Source organism: Lichtheimia ornata (assembly GCF_029851405.1).
Source record: "Lichtheimia ornata isolate CBS 291.66 chromosome Unknown scaffold00034, whole genome shotgun sequence".
Lineage (NCBI taxonomy): Eukaryota > Fungi > Mucoromycota > Mucoromycetes > Mucorales > Lichtheimiaceae > Lichtheimia > Lichtheimia ornata.
This window is the reverse complement of record NW_026695354.1, coordinates 310,326-327,316: the sequence shown is the minus strand read 5'-3', so window position 1 is coordinate 327,316 and position 16,991 is coordinate 310,326. Positions and strand designations below refer to the sequence as shown.

The 16,991-nt window shown below is 44.0% G+C and overlaps 9 protein-coding genes across 9 annotated transcripts; 4 read left to right on the top strand and 5 right to left on the bottom strand.

Moving 5' to 3' along the window:
- Positions 1–327: 327 nt before the first annotated feature.
- Positions 328–3,238, top strand: O0I10_007243 (uncharacterized protein; the record flags this gene model as incomplete). The annotated part of the gene is made up of 6 exons (XM_058487261.1): positions 328–560; positions 640–836; positions 925–1,064; positions 1,135–2,415; positions 2,483–2,818; positions 2,891–3,238. The coding sequence occupies 6 exons, from the start codon at positions 328–330 to the stop codon at positions 3,236–3,238; spliced, it is 2,535 nt and encodes an 844-aa protein (XP_058342076.1).
- A 265-nt stretch (positions 3,239–3,503) lies between these two features.
- On the top strand, positions 3,504–4,641 carry O0I10_007242 (uncharacterized protein; the record flags this gene model as incomplete). Its single annotated transcript, XM_058487260.1, has 5 exons — positions 3,504–3,713; positions 3,764–3,982; positions 4,039–4,150; positions 4,222–4,464; positions 4,541–4,641. 5 exons carry the CDS (start codon positions 3,504–3,506, stop codon positions 4,639–4,641), a joined length of 885 nt encoding a protein of 294 aa, XP_058342075.1.
- Positions 4,642–4,668: 27 nt separating this feature from the next.
- Positions 4,669–5,145, bottom strand: O0I10_007241 (uncharacterized protein; the record flags this gene model as incomplete). Its single annotated transcript, XM_058487259.1, has 1 exon — positions 4,669–5,145. The coding sequence occupies one exon, from the start codon at positions 5,143–5,145 to the stop codon at positions 4,669–4,671; it is 477 nt and encodes a 158-aa protein (XP_058342074.1).
- Positions 5,146–5,388: 243 nt separating this feature from the next.
- O0I10_007240 (uncharacterized protein) lies at positions 5,389–7,349 on the bottom strand (the record flags this gene model as incomplete). The annotated part of the gene is made up of 5 exons (XM_058487258.1): positions 5,389–6,325; positions 6,401–6,528; positions 6,591–6,832; positions 6,927–7,103; positions 7,175–7,349. The coding sequence occupies 5 exons, from the start codon at positions 7,347–7,349 to the stop codon at positions 5,389–5,391; spliced, it is 1,659 nt and encodes a 552-aa protein (XP_058342073.1).
- Positions 7,350–8,078: 729 nt separating this feature from the next.
- O0I10_007239 (uncharacterized protein) lies at positions 8,079–9,239 on the bottom strand (the record flags this gene model as incomplete). Its single annotated transcript, XM_058487257.1, has 4 exons — positions 8,079–8,268; positions 8,346–8,886; positions 8,969–9,048; positions 9,106–9,239. The coding sequence occupies 4 exons, from the start codon at positions 9,237–9,239 to the stop codon at positions 8,079–8,081; spliced, it is 945 nt and encodes a 314-aa protein (XP_058342072.1).
- A 689-nt stretch (positions 9,240–9,928) lies between these two features.
- Positions 9,929–11,339, top strand: O0I10_007238 (uncharacterized protein; the record flags this gene model as incomplete). Its single annotated transcript, XM_058487256.1, has 5 exons — positions 9,929–10,267; positions 10,337–10,744; positions 10,805–10,951; positions 11,012–11,123; positions 11,206–11,339. The coding sequence occupies 5 exons, from the start codon at positions 9,929–9,931 to the stop codon at positions 11,337–11,339; spliced, it is 1,140 nt and encodes a 379-aa protein (XP_058342071.1).
- Positions 11,340–11,544: 205 nt separating this feature from the next.
- O0I10_007237 (uncharacterized protein) lies at positions 11,545–12,035 on the top strand (the record flags this gene model as incomplete). Its single annotated transcript, XM_058487255.1, has 2 exons — positions 11,545–11,912; positions 11,987–12,035. The coding sequence occupies 2 exons, from the start codon at positions 11,545–11,547 to the stop codon at positions 12,033–12,035; spliced, it is 417 nt and encodes a 138-aa protein (XP_058342070.1).
- A 1,153-nt stretch (positions 12,036–13,188) lies between these two features.
- Positions 13,189–15,619, bottom strand: O0I10_007236 (uncharacterized protein; the record flags this gene model as incomplete). Its single annotated transcript, XM_058487254.1, has 3 exons — positions 13,189–14,717; positions 14,775–15,094; positions 15,162–15,619. 3 exons carry the CDS (start codon positions 15,617–15,619, stop codon positions 13,189–13,191), a joined length of 2,307 nt encoding a protein of 768 aa, XP_058342069.1.
- Positions 15,620–16,520: 901 nt separating this feature from the next.
- O0I10_007235 (uncharacterized protein) lies at positions 16,521–16,988 on the bottom strand (the record flags this gene model as incomplete). Its single annotated transcript, XM_058487253.1, has 3 exons — positions 16,521–16,622; positions 16,679–16,768; positions 16,830–16,988. 3 exons carry the CDS (start codon positions 16,986–16,988, stop codon positions 16,521–16,523), a joined length of 351 nt encoding a protein of 116 aa, XP_058342068.1.
- Between the last annotated feature and the right edge of the window lie 3 nt (positions 16,989–16,991).

Below are 16,991 nucleotides of genomic sequence, written 5' to 3'. Positions count from 1 at the left end.
CCACCACCACCACCACGCACTCCTTGGCCTTCTTGGCAGAAAGCTCCTCATGAGCCCATTGCACATTGCAGTGTACCTGACCCCATAGCTCACAGTCATAACATAACGTAAATGAAAGAATGAGGGATGCTGTATTGGGAAGGATGATTTTTTTGTCCCCTGCATGATGGTTATTAAGGCTTTGTTTCTTTTTTCATTTTGGCTTTTCCTTTTTCTTCCCTCTCTTTTTCACAAACGATCACAACCAACGCATCTGTCGATCCAAAACATAAAAGTATCATTCATTCGCCCCCCGTTTTCAGCTTCTCTTTTTCCTCTTTACATCTCATGGAGAAGCAACAACATCCACCAAGGGGCTCGCTTGTCGACATGAGCTATTCAGTTGGCATACATCCTCTTTATGATACATCATCATCTCCTTTATGTCGCCCACCACCATCCATTGATAATTGTACTACATCATCTTCATCAACGTCCCAATCACGACGCAATTCGAATGATAACTTTGAAGAATCTGGCTTGTGTTCAGTGTTTGACAAGTTAAAGGTGGAGGATCGCAGGTATAAATACAACTGCTGCTACTACCATTGATACCATCATAAGCAACGTCCATGCTCAATGTCGTCATTTATATGATAGGAATTCATGCCCACAGGATTCAATCAAGCAGGGTGGTAATGGTGGAGGTCATCGTTCTATGAGCGTAGATGTCGGATCAATGCAACACAACAAAATACCCACCAATAATAGGGCCATGTTGGATACTCCTACGCCTTCCAATCTCCTCTCTACTAGAAATCACCACCTCCTCTTTGACGCTGATCCACGCCAACTAGGTAACATTTATTCACACACACACACATACACACACGCCAACCGGATTGGGAATTGACTGTGCAAACCTTAATCTTACATCAATCATAGACATGCATCACCACCCTTTTACTCCTCCTGCTCCTCCACCACCTCCTCAAACTTTGCCACTCGTTGATCCATATCTTTCCTCACGCTATGCAGGATCCACTGACAAGTATCATTCTCATACGACAACTCCTACTGGATTGGTACGTATGATGCTTCTACTTGTCCATACAATGACTTGAATGAATGTGGCATTAATCATGGGGTATATAGTTTTCAACGTCACCTTGTCTTGATTTTACATCATCTCTTCGGCGTAATTCTTGTCGTCAAAATAGAAGTGTTGATTCTCTCAGAAGCAAGTCGTGGGCGCAATATTTGGAGAATGCATCTACATCATCATCATTCAGCCCATCATCCACAGAGGAGGATTCTTCTTATCTCCCTACAAATGCACGTGCTCAAGCTGCTTTTTATGGATCACCAAGACGCTTTTCGTACGGATGGCCAGAAGCGGGGAATGGCAAATACAACTGCTTACCGACAAATATGAAATCCAAAAACAGCAGCAGCAGGCTGGCTACCTCGCATTCTTATTCGGATCTTCATGGCACGGCTTTACGACCCTATCATGCCGATCATGATCTGACACTACTACCCTGTCCACAGTATCATCAATATGGCTTTTGCATGTTGCAAGAACGATGTCCATATACTCATCACCATCATGACACCACCACCACAACACCATCCTCCTTGGATACAGCTACTGATCATGTATCAAGCATGGAGCAACAACTCCCCTTTTATGCTTGTTATCCTCATTCCATGCTACAAGGCCTTGCCACCCATACAACAAGCACTACACCAAAACAACTCAACAACACGAGTAGTATGATGATGCGCCCACCACCACCACCAGCTGCTATGCTTGGTCGACGTACGAGTTGTAGCCCAATCACCTCTTTATCATCAACAACGGATGAATCAGCAGCAGCACGCTTTGCTGGTGCCACATTGGATGATTTTCGGGGTCAACTTTACGATTTATGCAAAGACCAAAATGGATGTCGCTTTTTACAAAAGAAATTGGAGGAACCAGATGATCAACAACATTTGCAAATGATCCTTGGTGAAGTCCAGCCTTACTTTGTGGAGCTGATGACCGAACCTTTTGGCAATTACCTTTGTCAAAAGTTGATTGAGCATTGTGATGATAATCAACGTAATGTCTTGGTGGATACGGTGGCACCGGATATTCTCAGGATTTCACTCAACATGCATGGCACACGCGCTGTACAACGCTTGATTGAATTTATATCAACACCCCATCAAATCTATACGATCATTGCAGCACTCGATCCCAACGTGGTCACCTTGATCAAGGATTTGAATGGCAACCACGTGATTCAAAAATGCCTTCATCGTTTGTCTGTGGAGCACAAGCAATTCGTATACGACGCTGTGAGTGAACATTGTATCCAAGTGGGAACCCATCGTCATGGTTGTTGCGTATTGCAACGTTGCATTGATTATGCATCCGAGGCACAAAAGGTACGTATATCATATCGTAACGAGGATGATGAGTCCGTTCACTGACATGGATCACAACAACGTGTAGGATCAACTTGTCAAGGTCATTACATGGCATGCTTTACCTCTTGTTCAAGATCCATTTGGGAATTACGTTGTTCAATACGTCCTGGATCTAGGTGATATTACCTACACCGATACCCTTGTGCGATGCTTCCTCGAACATGTGTGTGATTTGAGTGTCCAGAAATTCAGCTCCAATGTCATTGAAAAATGTATTCGTGTGGCCGAACCTGAGACACGTCGGCTATTGGTAGCCGAGCTGATGAACGAATCCAGCATTGAAAAACTACTTCGAGATTCGTTTGCCAATTACGTTGTACAAACATGTCTTGAGTATGCCGACGAGGATCAACGTTTGCATGTAAGTTAAAAGTGGGATAACCCTTTTATATACAAAGCATCACTAATTTAAAGGATGTCATATACATAATAGCTCATTGAACTCATTCGTCCACTCCTCCCATCCATTCGAAGCACTCCTTACGGTAAACGTATTAGTAGCAAGATCCAACGTGAACAAGCAGCAGGACGACATCATCATCATCATGGTACTACTAGTATGCGTCAACATCAGAGCCTTGGATCGCTTCGTTATAAAACTAGTACTACCAACAACAGCAACAACCATCCTGGGGCATTTGCAGCAGGCGGCAGCTCCTCCTCCTCCATGTACAATCATCAAAGTAATGGCTATGGCAATTCGCTGGTTTTCGGGTTGCCACTGCTAGGCAATAACGCTTCTCGTTATCCATACCACCACCACCACCACCACCACCACTGATTTGTATTTCTTTCCATGTTGTAATTCCTTCTTACTGTATGTTTTATTTCAAGCGTACAGGTTTATTAATGTTTCTTTCTACTTGTTGTTGTCATTCTCTCCCGAAATTTGATGTAGCTCTATTAAAAAAGATGTTCTATTATAATATCTCAAATGAAGACGTATAGCTTTGTGCAAAGGAAGCATGATCGGGGTTCAAGTCCAATTTCCTGGATGTGGTAGCCTGGCAACGGCGACTGTGGTTGACAGCAGGAACGTTATTAATATGGAAGGGCAACGTGTCCTCAAGACGACGGCCAATGGGTGTTGCATCGTTCTCGCATTTCTCTATGTCGTTGGGTTCTATCTATTTCGACAAAGCCAAGACAAGAAACTCACACGTGATCACCCTATTGTCATTCGCAAGAGGATCCAATCGGTCATTGTAGCGAGTTTGGCTTCATTGGTTGTCGTTTGGGCTGTTGTCCCATCACAGGTACGATGATAAAAGAGCTATGCAGAACACGGGTACGACTAATACGATAGTATCATTTGATCCAACTACTAGGAATAGCATTGCCTCGTGGGTCCGTGCTTGAGATGATTGGACTTTTTGGACCTGTTGCCCTTACAGCAGTGCTCTTTCTTGGGCCATTGACACAGCTTTACTATGAGCAGCAGTTACCATTCCAGAGCAACTTTAGTTTTCAATATGATGTCAAGGATGTGGTCTGTTCCTGGGTTGGACAACGTAATTACATCGTGGTGAGTTACTTTTGCTATCGCCATCAATGCATATGAATTGACGATGGATGTCCCAGGCGCCAGCTACTGAAGAATGGGTCTTTCGAGCATGTATGATTGCACTTCTTTATGAAGCTGGCCATTCTATCTCATACCTTATCTTTGTATCTCCCATGTATTTTGGTCTTGGTAAGTGGGCAGTAAATAAGGGATCATCCCCTCGTTCGTTTGTTTCTCATCCCCCCATCACTATGCCATAGCTCATCTCCATCACGCTTACGAAAATTATCATCGATTGGGAGCTACAAGTGAAGCATTGAAGATTGCTATTTTTTCTTCGACCTTTCAATTTTGCTACACGACGATCTTCGGATGGTACGCTAGCTTTGTATTCCTGCGAATGGCAAGTATATGGCCACCCATTCTATGTCACTCGTTTTGCAACGTGATGGGATTCCCGGATGTGAGCGAAATCAGTGAAAAGAGGCCATTGGAACGTAAAGGCAAGTATCCACCCCCCACTCCCCCATTTGATTCAATCCAACACCATCACTCTAAACCTTATCCCAATCCCACTAGTCATCTGGTGCTGTTACGTTGCCGGCATCATTCTCTTTATTGGGTTATTATATCCTTTGACAGAACCTTCCCATGTTGGTGGATCGTTTTACTGGAAATAAAAATGGATGTTTTATTGATGTTGTTTTCTACCAAAGTTCTCGTCTTCTCTCTCTGTTCTTCTTGATCAATTGACGTCGATAACCTTCCTCGGTTGCTGCTGCTGCTGCTGCTTCTGGTTGTTGTTGAGCGGCACGTTTTGCTGTGGGAGCTGCTATGCTGACAAAGAGTTCGGAGCAACCAAACTTATCAGCCAACTTTTTCCGTGTCCAGGTGCTGGGATCTTGTTGCCGTAACTGACGCATTTCAGCAATTTGAGCATCGGAGAGATTGTACTTTTTCTCATAAGGTTGACGAAGAGGAGGAGCTGTTGCTTGCACTTTGGGGGTCACTGGTGATTCGCGTACAACGAAAATGCTGCCGTCGTCCAGGGTCATTTCTTTGACGGGTACACGAGCCTTTGTGTTGACATTGCTGACCTTGGGCTTTGGCGTCTTGGTCTTTGAAGCATAGGTGCGTCGAGCAATGGCGACCGAAGCACGGCGAATGGCTGGTAATCGAAGCATCGAGTGTTGTGTGTGTATGTGTATGAAGTGTGTAGAGAAAGTTGACAACCAAGCTGGGTTTTACCAACCACCCCCTTCCCTTCTTTCCCCTTTCCTCCAATCCAAAGCCACACACACGCACACAGAGACAAACCTGTCAAAATTCGGGGATCTCCCACACATATATACATAGAGCCACATGAAATGAATGCTTTTTTATTGTACAATTGCTATGCTATGCTATATATATATATAAAGATAAATCTACTCTTGGGCATGAAGGGTATCACCTGATGAGGATGGAAATGAAACACTACTAGGAGCAGTGGATAAGGGTCGATGTTGAGGTCCTAATTCCTGTACTACTCGCTCAAGACCTTGCCAAATAGTAGCACATCGTACAAGGAAGCCATAATACGATAACAATTTGAGTCCATCCACTGAGTGGGAGCTTTTGCTCATTTCAATGGTTTGTAAAAGTTCTCTTTGGATTTGGATAGTGCCATTCTCGACTCGACACTGGATCATGGACCACTCGGATTCTTCGCTCAGCTTGCGTCGAGTATCTTTGAGCATCTCACCAAGTCGTCGCATCACCCATAAGCTATCCTCAAAGTTTTGTAATGTTGCTTTTGTAGGCACCATACGATCGTGTACAGCTTGATTGTTATCGAGTTTCAAGAGTGGCAATAGCAACCTGAAGGATACCAAAGACCACACAATACGTTTCATGGCATCAATGGATTCACTGTATTGCTTTGTACGTCTCAACACACGACGACATCGTTCTCGTCCTCGTCCACATAGCAAGTGGAAAGGCACTTGGAGATAGTATTCTTTGGATACACTGCGTAAACGAGTGGCTTCCGTTTGCAAGCGAGTGAGCACCTTGAATGCCTTGTCGCATAAATCATTGAAAAGTTCATGATTCCAGATTTCCATATCATGGTTGATTTGTTGTGATGGGAGTGGTAGTGGTTGTGGTGGAAATGGCATGTCGATTGAAATGGTGGTATCCTTTTTCGCAAGGGGTGGTGGTGGTTTGAGCGTTTCCGTCAGATGATGGTTGTCGTTCTTTGTTAAATCCAAGCAATACACAGTGACCCTTTCAAACAAATCAGCTGCTTCCTCAAGCGATTCACCCAGATTTTTCCTCATGGTGTATCGTGCTTTAAGTGGAAAGATGCATAATGACGCCAACCTATGTACAAGCATTCAACCATTGTCAGATCATACGTATATCAACCATCATCATTGTATCAGCATGTATACTAACATGGCAATGACAATACCGATCACCAGGTCAAGTCCTCTCCAAAATGCCAGCTCTGCACTTGCAGAAAGTTTATCATGGGTGAGATCCTGGTATCCTGAAAGAAGAATGACAACGGTCGTCAATAATCCCTACAACAACCCTATTATCAGTTGCCTGCTCTCCATCATTTGGATGCACTTTCACTCCTTACAATGCCACCAGCATAATTCATGTTGGGTCTTAATTTGATCCTTGCAATGATAAACACTTGACAAAACATCAATGCACACAAGAGCACAGTGGCACTGATTTCCCATTCTGGATAAATCGCCCGGGAGATCGTCATCACAATGATGGATAATCCCCCGCCAATCACGGTGCCGATCATGCGTTGGATGCTTAGACTAAGGAATCCTCCCACTGTATTATCCAAAACGGTGACAACCGAGACGCCTATGTGTTATCATGGGGCGGGATTATCCACCACATCACATGAGTCAAATGTGGTCATCATGTTATGACTTACGGTCCTCCACCTTCTTCTTACCTATCCAAAAGGAATTGGGCGCCACTTGAGAGATGGCAGGAACAACCACAAAAAGAGTGGCAACGATGTAGGCCACTCCCATTTGAAACGCGTATCGGTTGTCGTTGCATGCTAGTTGGTGCTGTATCCAGTTGCATAATGAATGCATCTTTTGCTTTATCAATGCTGCTGCTGTCGCTAAGAAGGTTGCACAAGTATCAGTGATCTGCAATGCATCATACAAACAACATCATGTTGGGGGCATGTACCTTTGTTGTTAGGGTCAGCGTTTTCTTTTTCGGCTTGTTGTTGCTGGTCTTCATGATGATAATATCGATCGTGAGGAGGAGGAGGAGGAGGAGGAGGAGGGATGTTGTTGTTGGGCGGTGATGATGATAACCGTACCCCTGTAGATCCATGGGGATAATGGTTTGTTGTTGCCATTGGAAGAATATAGAAAAAAAAGGGATCTGCAATTGTCTTTGTTATCTCGAATGACGATTACTCTTTATATAAGTAAGGAGAATTTCCTTTGTGGACCCAAAACGCAGTATGAAAAACAATGACTTGCATTAGAGCCATATCCCTTTCCAAACTTTATCATTTTTTAAACATGATCTACACTAAACACAAGGTCTATTAAACCTAAATGATGCACGACATCACTTCCTGTCAATCTAGTGTAGGGAGCATCATGAGACCTATAAAGGGAAACATCCACGTTGCACCCACACCAGCGGATCTGCAATGCCGATGTCGTTGGTGATCCGAATTTATAGATCTCTCGGAGAAACTTTAGGTTCGATCACAATTTCATATCTATGATGGGTTGCTTTTACAACCGATGCATGGTATTACTGCAGCAGCAGCAGCCAACTCGATCACTTTTGTTTGGGTACATCCCTTGATAACTCAAAAAGTAGAATTTTTAGTGAGATAGATCTGTGACAATGATGGGGTTTAGACGATGGAGCGATAGTGCTATTGCTACATGTGAATGAGCGGAGGACGAGGTGGAGTTTGTTGAAAGGGGGTGGAATGATGCATGAATGTGATCTATTTAAAGCGAATGGGGACCCACTAATTATTATGCAAGTACTTCACTATCACTTGTTGGTTGCTGTAGAATGATGTCGAGGATGATGATAAATGTGATATCAGTTGAATAATCGATTATGCATCGAGCAGGTCCTGCTGCTGGGTCTCCATGGTTTCATCGAAAAGCACATGTTTGAAGACGCGATAATGATGGTTGAGACTTGGGTAACAGTGAATTTTGTATAGAGTACCAAGGCACCCGGTCTTTGTGGGACGACAATAAAAGACACGACCGATTCGTGAATGTACTAAAACCATAGCACACCTAAGAAGGAAAGGGGAAATATGAATAAGAAAGAGAGAGATAAGAACATGACTGCTGCTCGATATCATCCTACTTACATGGCACAGGGTTCATGAGTAAGGTATATATCGTATCCAGTACAAAGGTAAACCGAGTTGGATTCCTCCTCGGCAACTTGGGATGCTTTTCGCTTTGGTCGACCCATGGATGATGAAGAATCCGTTGCAGCTATTTTCTCGGCATCCGCCACAGCACCCACACAATTCATGACCGCATGATGCAAAGGATGAGAGGATGCTTGTCGGGTATCCTGTGCCTCTGCAATGATCCGCTTCTTTACAGGGTCCACAATCCGTGCTCTCATCACGTCGTCAGACTGCAGGATCTCTCTCATGTGTTGTTGTATAACCTTAATGTCATCGGATGTGAACTTTGGATCTTGACGTGTGTCTTCTCGGTAAGTAAGCGGCCACACTTGCTTCCACGCTTCAAATTGGGTTCGATTAAGAGGTGCATGCTTGGGTACTGGAACCACTTTGGGATGAATCACATTGCTGAATCCATGCTCATCAAGACGCTTCTCAAGATCCTCCATCGTCAAGGCTTGTTCCTCGCATAACAACAGCGTCAACTCGATTTCTAGATATCATCAACCTACTATTAGCCAATGTGCATGTGACACAAAGAGAGAAAGAAAAAGAAAAGGAAACGGGCTACTTGCTTGAATCAGCCAATGTTGTTCGACGCACTCGTTTACAGTGTTCAAGCTTTTGTAAAGCGGGTAGCTGCTTGTTCACAAAGCTAAAATGAAAGGTGTCAATGGACAATGGTCCCCAATGAAAAAGTGCATAAACGTACCCGAGAACCGTTTTCGTTTGTTGGGGCTCGACGACAGTAGCGTATACGTTGATCGTTTCTAGATCGCGTGTCTGATCGTCTGAAAGAACTTCAATGAAGGGCCATTCTGCTCGTGGAACACTTGAGTTCGCCATGATTAGGCATAGGCGTTGTAAACGTGCTGGTTGTGGAAAGGAGACAGGGTCGTGGCTTTGGCTGACATTTGGTGACAGTAAATCTAAAAGATGAGACACATACACTCACAAGGTCGTTGCTCGTTGAACCCCTCATGAATCCACGTGATCCCTCTACAAGTGTTGCCATGGCATCTATCATCCGTCGATAAGCAACCATGTGTTGTCGTCGCTCATAATGCCGATCGTCATGTGTACAACCCCCGTAGCAACTTGTATCATGGCAACCATTCCAGCACTGTATACCTCATATGATACCATATCGATAGAGCATTGTACAGAGTTATTTATTGTATATAAAGGAATGACCATATTCGCTGAAGAACAATGGCATGTTTTTAAGATGAAGAAATAAGATGATTGTAATAATGCAAAGTTACACCCAAGAATTGCATAGAATACCAGTGAAAGAGATCCACAAGATTTACAAGCTATCCCATCATAACTTTATAGGACGAATCATCTAGTAGAGTGATTTCATATGGCTTACTACAACAGCTAATGGCATCACCAGGGCCAACATGAATCAGGCACATCTGAACAAAGATAGCCCATTGAGACCCCGATTAAACAAAGAGGGTAGATTTGGTGGTGGTGGTAGTGGATGTTGATGGCAGGTTGCTATTCTCTTCTTGTCTTTACCAAATCCAATGTTTACGAGACGCTCGCACGTGCTACTCGGTAGTGCTACACACTTTATGCGTCGCCAATGGTCAATGCCACCCATGTCGAGGTCCATGAGCACAGCAAGCAACAAGGTCGAGTGCTACATTTCAAAGATCAACGATCCCTATATCAATCTCAGCATTGAAGAATGGCTTCTACGCGATACCGATCCCGAGAAGTACATACTTTATTTATGGCGTAACCGGCCTTGTGTGGTTATTGGAAGGAATCAGAATCCGTTCCTGGAGTGTAACCTGGGCTTTATGCAAGAGCACAATATTCCTTTAGTGCGAAGGCGTTCAGGTGGCGGTGCTGTTTATCATGTGAGTCATGGCTTCATTGTGTCTATCACCAAAAGGGGAGGGGGAGAGACTTATGATACAATGCTATAGGATATGGGCAATTCGATCTATACCATCTTTATGCCGAGGGAAGCATTTTCTCGTAGAGTGAATGCTGAGCTGGTCTCGAGAGCACTTCAGGAGTTGGATATCCCCGCATATGTCAATGATCGCCACGATATCGCCGTCGATGGATTCAAAGTCTCAGGCAGCGCCTACAAAATCATCAACAAGCGAGCCTATCACCATGGCACCATGCTCATCGATGCTGATACCGCCACGCTCAAAGGTTGTCTTTCAAAAAAGGGGAAAACGGGCATTGTCTCCAAAGGTGTTGAATCCGTTCCATCACCCGTCACCAATCTTCGAGAGTACTCATACACCATCGATCATCAACAATTCTGTGAATCCGTATTGAACGAGTTTACTTATGATTACAATGGTGGTTTGGATGTTGAGGTAAATGATTACCCCCATGGTATCCAATTCCCTCTATTCACACACAATGACCACTTGTAGCCCATTGTTTTCGATGAATCTCACGTGGATAGCCTACCTCAACGGGTGCATGATATGCGAAAGGAATTGCAAACATGGGACTGGATATATGGTCAGACACCAGAGTTTACCAATGAAATGAAAACCGACTTTGATTGGGGACATGTGGTAAGTCTAGATTGTGTATGTGTATTCTTGTCCCCTTTTTTTGACATCACCACCATATAGGATGGCTTGATTCGATGTCGCCATGGGATCATCACGGAAGCTGAATTGACAAGCGATGCTACTGGTGCACATCCAGTGACTGTATTGGCTGCATTATCCAATGCTTTAATAGGTAAATATCCCTGGACCACGCGCGGCATGGTGCACATTGATTGGGGGGACATTGTTCTAATGATATCTCTTTTCTTGCGTAGGGTGCCGCTATTCTGAGCAACCCGTCAACGCCGCAATAGCGAAAATCCAAAATAACGTACCCGGGTTAATGAATCCTGAGAATCAGTCGATGGTGCACCAACTTGTTGAATGGCTCAGTAATAGACTAAAGTAGCCCGCCCATTCTTATCTCCATGTGGTACAGCCATTGCCATGTGACGTATTATCCTATTAGACTTTGATCCTTTCACGCCATCATTGTGGGCACCACTACCACCACCACCACCCATTCCTCCTTTTATGACATTTTGTATAAATTGACTCCTCCAACGTCGTTGTATTTCTTTTTCTTTTCATCATCAAAACTAAACTTTTATATCATGGGCAATCAACCAAGTCATTTTGATTATTCTCCTCCTACTACAACCTTTGCTTCTACCAGTTACAATCATCCTGCTACTACTGCTGGTGGTGGTGCTGGTATGTCACCTTATTCTCGCCATGGCCATTGGATACCGCCACCATCACATCCCAATGGCATGTCTCGACAACATCATGGATGGTATCAATCGTCCTCTTATTACTCTCCAGCAGCAGCTTCCTATTCCAATGCAGCAGCTGCTCCTCCACATGCCATGATGGCAAGTAATCCTGTTGGTGGTGCCGCCGCGGCGAATGGATATCCCTACTATAGCAATCAATACATGGCACACGGTTACCATCATCATCCTCCTCATCATCCGGTTAGGTATGTGTATATGGCTGAAATTTGCTTTGCGTCACATCTAACAAATGTCATTAATGCACTCTTGTCGTGTGTAGATATTACAATGCAGGGCCTCTCCAGCCATTGTATCACGGCTTTCGATAGAATTAGAACATGATGGATCCTTTTTTGCTTTCTTTCCTCCCATTCCCCACACTATGCTATGCTGTTTATACCCCATTCTGCATCATCATTTTTATGTACAAATGTAAAGTCACCACCACTCCTTGTCCATATCTATATATAAACGTGTGTATAGTTCATTAAACATTTTCTGTTCCATGTTGTACTTCCGAGTGGGGGTCAATGTGCATGGTTACACGGACATGACATGCCCCAGGCACCCGCATCGAATTTGAAAGGCTATGTGTAGGTGTATGTGTGTGCCATGGAGTCAGTTGATGTAAAAGTGCAACATTAACACGAAATGTTCCCAACAGCCCAATTTCGAGTTCTGTGTGTGTGTGTGTGCTTCAATCAACTAAGAAAGGATAAATGTGTGTGTACATGCTTGTACTCTCAGAAGCAGTAATGCCAAGAGGAAAAGGGACAAAAGGATGTACGCACCAATGATGTTGATGCAGGGTCTTATGATCTCTCATTCTCTTTCTCTCTCCCCACACTTTTGGGAGCAAAGCTTTCTTGTGATAAAACATCCATTTTGATTGGTAGAAAAATGGCAGCGTCACAACCAGCAGCAGCGGGGCTCTGAAACGAAAAACTTTTTAGGGCGTGCAGTGACCTGAAATTGTCAATGTCGTGTTTCTCTCTTTCATACGTTTATTCATGGTAAGTGAAGGTCCCGACTCATATGAGAGTCGATGACGAGGTCGTCGTGTGTTATGACAAGATCATGATGAGGGTTAAGGACTACGAGAAATGTCAATTTCGATGATCGTTTTTGTTTTTTCTGATTTGCTTCCTGATATCTTGTCAAAGACTACCGAGTCATCGACTTGCGTGCATTCTTTTGATTGTTGACTAATGAATGATTCATTATTAGGAACGCAATTGTTTTATTCTATTCCAAATAAAAAGATGATTTTCACAACTATTCCTTTTTCGCGTCTCTGTGTATTGTATTGTCATGTCTCATTCAATCTTCAGCCCAATGTATATATATGTGTGTGTGTGCTCAAATGGTGTACTCTTTTGATGTATTAGATTAAAATGCGAAAAAGAAGGGTGTTTGTGTGTTGGGGGATATGATAAAGAGAGATGGCAAGAGGGGAGGGAGGAAAGGTGAAGAGAAGATGTTTCATACACGTCCTTTACTTCTATACATGGCCAAAGGAATGTCATCGTCGCGCTCCTTTCGGGCACCTTGGGTATGATTGATAAGTGCAGGGCCCTTGATATTAGGTCTTGTTGATGATTTCTTTGCTGCTGGTGTCATGGTATGTGCTTTTTTGGTGGTTTCCTCATCCGAACTACTGTCGCTGCTACTGCTATCATCATCGTCATCGTCCTCATCCGAATCACTTAGACTTGGCTTTCGATGTTTAGGTCCACCACCACCAGCACCTCCTCCTCCTCCTTTGGGTCTGAGATAGTTCTCTGGTATCACAAAACCAGTGGATGCATTGTTACCCATGTATTGATGCAATGTCGTATTTTGTTGTTGTTGTTGCTGTTGCTGTTGTTGTTGTTGTTGGGAAGGTCGTTGATTGTTGGATGACTTGTTGGCAGGTCGTTGTTGCTGTTGTTGTTGGGGTTGACGTTTTCCTTTCTTTCCAGCACTCACAAACTTTCGACCGGCTTCGACGGATCCATTGGGTTGCGTCGAGCTGACAACCGACAAATACCAGAACATGAGATTGGAAATCAAGACCTGTTCATGCAAAGGGCGTCGTGGATTGGCTAACTTGGTATGCGATAATCGATAAATGGCTCGTTCAATGTGAATGGGTAATCGATTTTGGTTGATACGATTGAGCTGAAAGTCCTTTGGCACTGCTGTACCATTAGCACCCGCTGCATTGGTAGGAGCCATGGATACATTCGCTGGTTGTACTTTGCTGGAGGAGCCTTTACGTGAAAATAAAGACGAGAGACCAAACTTTTTGCTGGATGAGCTGGAAGTAGTAGAATCAGTCGATACCGAAGGACGTGGTTCGGGTGCTGCTGTTGGCGGTGATGGTGATGGTGATGATGCTGTAATAGTGGGTTCTTGCTTGAGTTGATCGGATTTATTCTTTCTAAAGCCCCAAGACCATGACGACTTTTTCTCTCCTCGATCAATAGCATGTGAAGGTGGAGGTGGCGGTGGTGGCGGTGGCGATGGAGAAGGTGATGGTGATATTGTTGATGATGGCTCATGTTGCTCCTGCTGCTGCTGTTGTTGTTGACGTTGAAATGTAGGTTCACTAATGGATGATGAAGGAGTAATAGGAGGTGTAGATGAAGGTCTTGTTGGAACATTATCACCCACAGCAAGTGATCGAATATGTTCATCATCCTTTTCGGTGTCAGGCCTGCTGATGAGATGTTGTTGCTGTTGTTGTTGGTGATGGTCTTCTTGGAGAGGTTTGTCGGATAATGTGATGCCTTCGAATGATTGGATATCACGGTTAAAAGGCACTGGTGGCATTGACTCTGCTTGGCGATGACGATCCACAGGACGACGAGGTGCTGATGGCGTAAAGGATGAGTTACGTTGAAACCTAGTACGTGCACCTCTACGTAATAAAGATGATCGATCTGCTCGAGGAACCAAGACACGTGATTGATCTTCTGTTGACGAGTTGCGGTCGAATACCAGGAAATCAGGTAATCGCATTTGACTCTCTACATAAAACGAGACATTAGTAAACCCTCTTTTTTGAATACGTTTTGATTCCTTACCGGCAGCTGAGATTGTACCCAAGCTAATGCTTCTTCGTAACCGGGTTTTGCGTTGAGATTCATTTTCATTCAACCCCTGATGGTGTTGTTGCTCCCCTAATGTGTCACTGCTGTTGTTTGATGGCTGCTGCTGCTGCTGTAAATGATCCCTTGTCACTCCTTCTTCTTGTTCTTGTTCAGCATCACTCGCCGTAAAAGAGACCGATAAGATTGAACTACGCCTTCTCAAACTCGCTCGTTCACGTTTGGCCATTGCATTGATTTGTAGGAATTTCTCAAACTCGGCAGGGGCAATTTCTGGATGCTGTGTGGCAGGGACCCTATAAACCATGCATTACATTACATTCCCTATCCATCCATAGACCACTACCATCACCATTGACTTACCAAAACAAATGAGATGGATCTGGTGTTGATATACTAATCACTTGTCGTTGGCCACCATTCTCACCCATGCCACTTCCACTACCACCACTAGGCTTTTCAACTTCATCTCGACTCAAGGAAGAAAATGATAACGGACGATTGCGACGAGTCATTGCCAGGTCAGGATCCTCATCTTGATTCGAGCCACGTGCTGTTGTTGTTGTTGCTGCTAGGTGCTCTGTACTCGTCGTTGCAATATCGACCGACTGCTGCTGGTTGTGGTGGTTGTGGTGTTGTTGTTGTTCCAGGTATCTGTTGTCGACGTCATGTTGAGGAATGCGATTAGAGGAGACATGAAAGTCAAAGTTGTTGTTATCGTTATCGTTGAATGAAGGTGGTGTTGGTGGTGGTGGTGGCGGATGGCATGAAGAAGACTGGACAACATTGGACGGTGGGAGTGGGTACTTGACGTCCGACATGTTTAAAGACGAAAGAGAAGAAGAAGAAACAGTGGTTTGTTTGCTTCGCTCCCAATACGCTTTTTCTTTTTGCTTGGGTAAAGGGCAGGATAAGAAAGGTTCTAGACAATAAGTGTAGTAGGATACGACTACCACCAACCAACCTCCTCTCAGGGGATGAGACTCACCCGTGAGCCAAAAGGCCTATTGCATTCGGTTAGGCTTCCGCTACATTATACGCCACGATAATGATTACTATTGCATCTATGTACCAAACACACACACCTACACATATCAACTCTATCACTCATCCTTGTACACCGCCACCATCCATCCACCTTAATCCCCCTCTCTCTCTCTCTTCCCTCTTCCTCCTTCAATATGAAACCATTAGCATAAAGTTCTCATTTTGCCCTCATCGCCTAATATTAGAACGTCGTAATTAAAGTTTTGGGATATTTTTATGATCGTTTATATTATCAGTTGCAATCTCTCTCTCTCCTAGTTGTATTCTTTTAATTTCATTCACGTATACTATCGTGATCATGATATTCTACCTGCACATGACATGCATGATGACATGGACGCTTGGCAGAAAAGGTGCATGAACATGCGAGAGATCGTTTCACTGGTGCAACGTCAAAACAATGAAAAGCATCTTTTTAACAGTGCAGGTTGATTGATTAACACTCGTCACATACTGCATAAGGCTTTCATACGCATGCAACCTTCCTCATTGATACAACGGTGCACACACACACACACTCAAACCATGAAATGATTGATTGATTAACGTACTTTTTATCCCTCTGTTTTCTTTGTGTATAATTACAAAATGCATATGTAAATGATGTTGTTGATGATGAACGACGGGGTTGCATGTGGGGGTGGGTGGGTGGGTTGGTAACGAATTTGCTGCTGATTAAATCTCATGCTCAGCCAAAAGCATATTGGGAATGCCATCTTTGATCTTGTATTCATGGTTGCAGTTGGGACAAATCATCTTGCCTTGTTGCACGTGAGTCTAATTGTCAAAGGTTCAGCATAAAGAATATAGGCCACATCCTTTTCCTTTCTTACCTCCAGGATCACACCATGAAGGGCTTTCAAAAATTCCTCATTATCAGCAGCATTCTCTGGAAGTTGTGCAGGGAGACTGGAGATACCAAGCTAATAGAATGATATACATGTAAGGCGATAGTTTAGAAAGGGAGTCAAGCCAACTACTTACTTGAAGAGCAGTGTTGACAAGAGCCTCCCACTCGATCTTGGGCAACATGTTGACAAGAAACTCTGGGTTGTAATCGGCTTCAATCAGATCGAGTTGCACGTCTTCGAATCGCAAGGGGAAGTTGTTGGTGTTGCAGTTTTTGACGTGGCATTGGAGCATGTT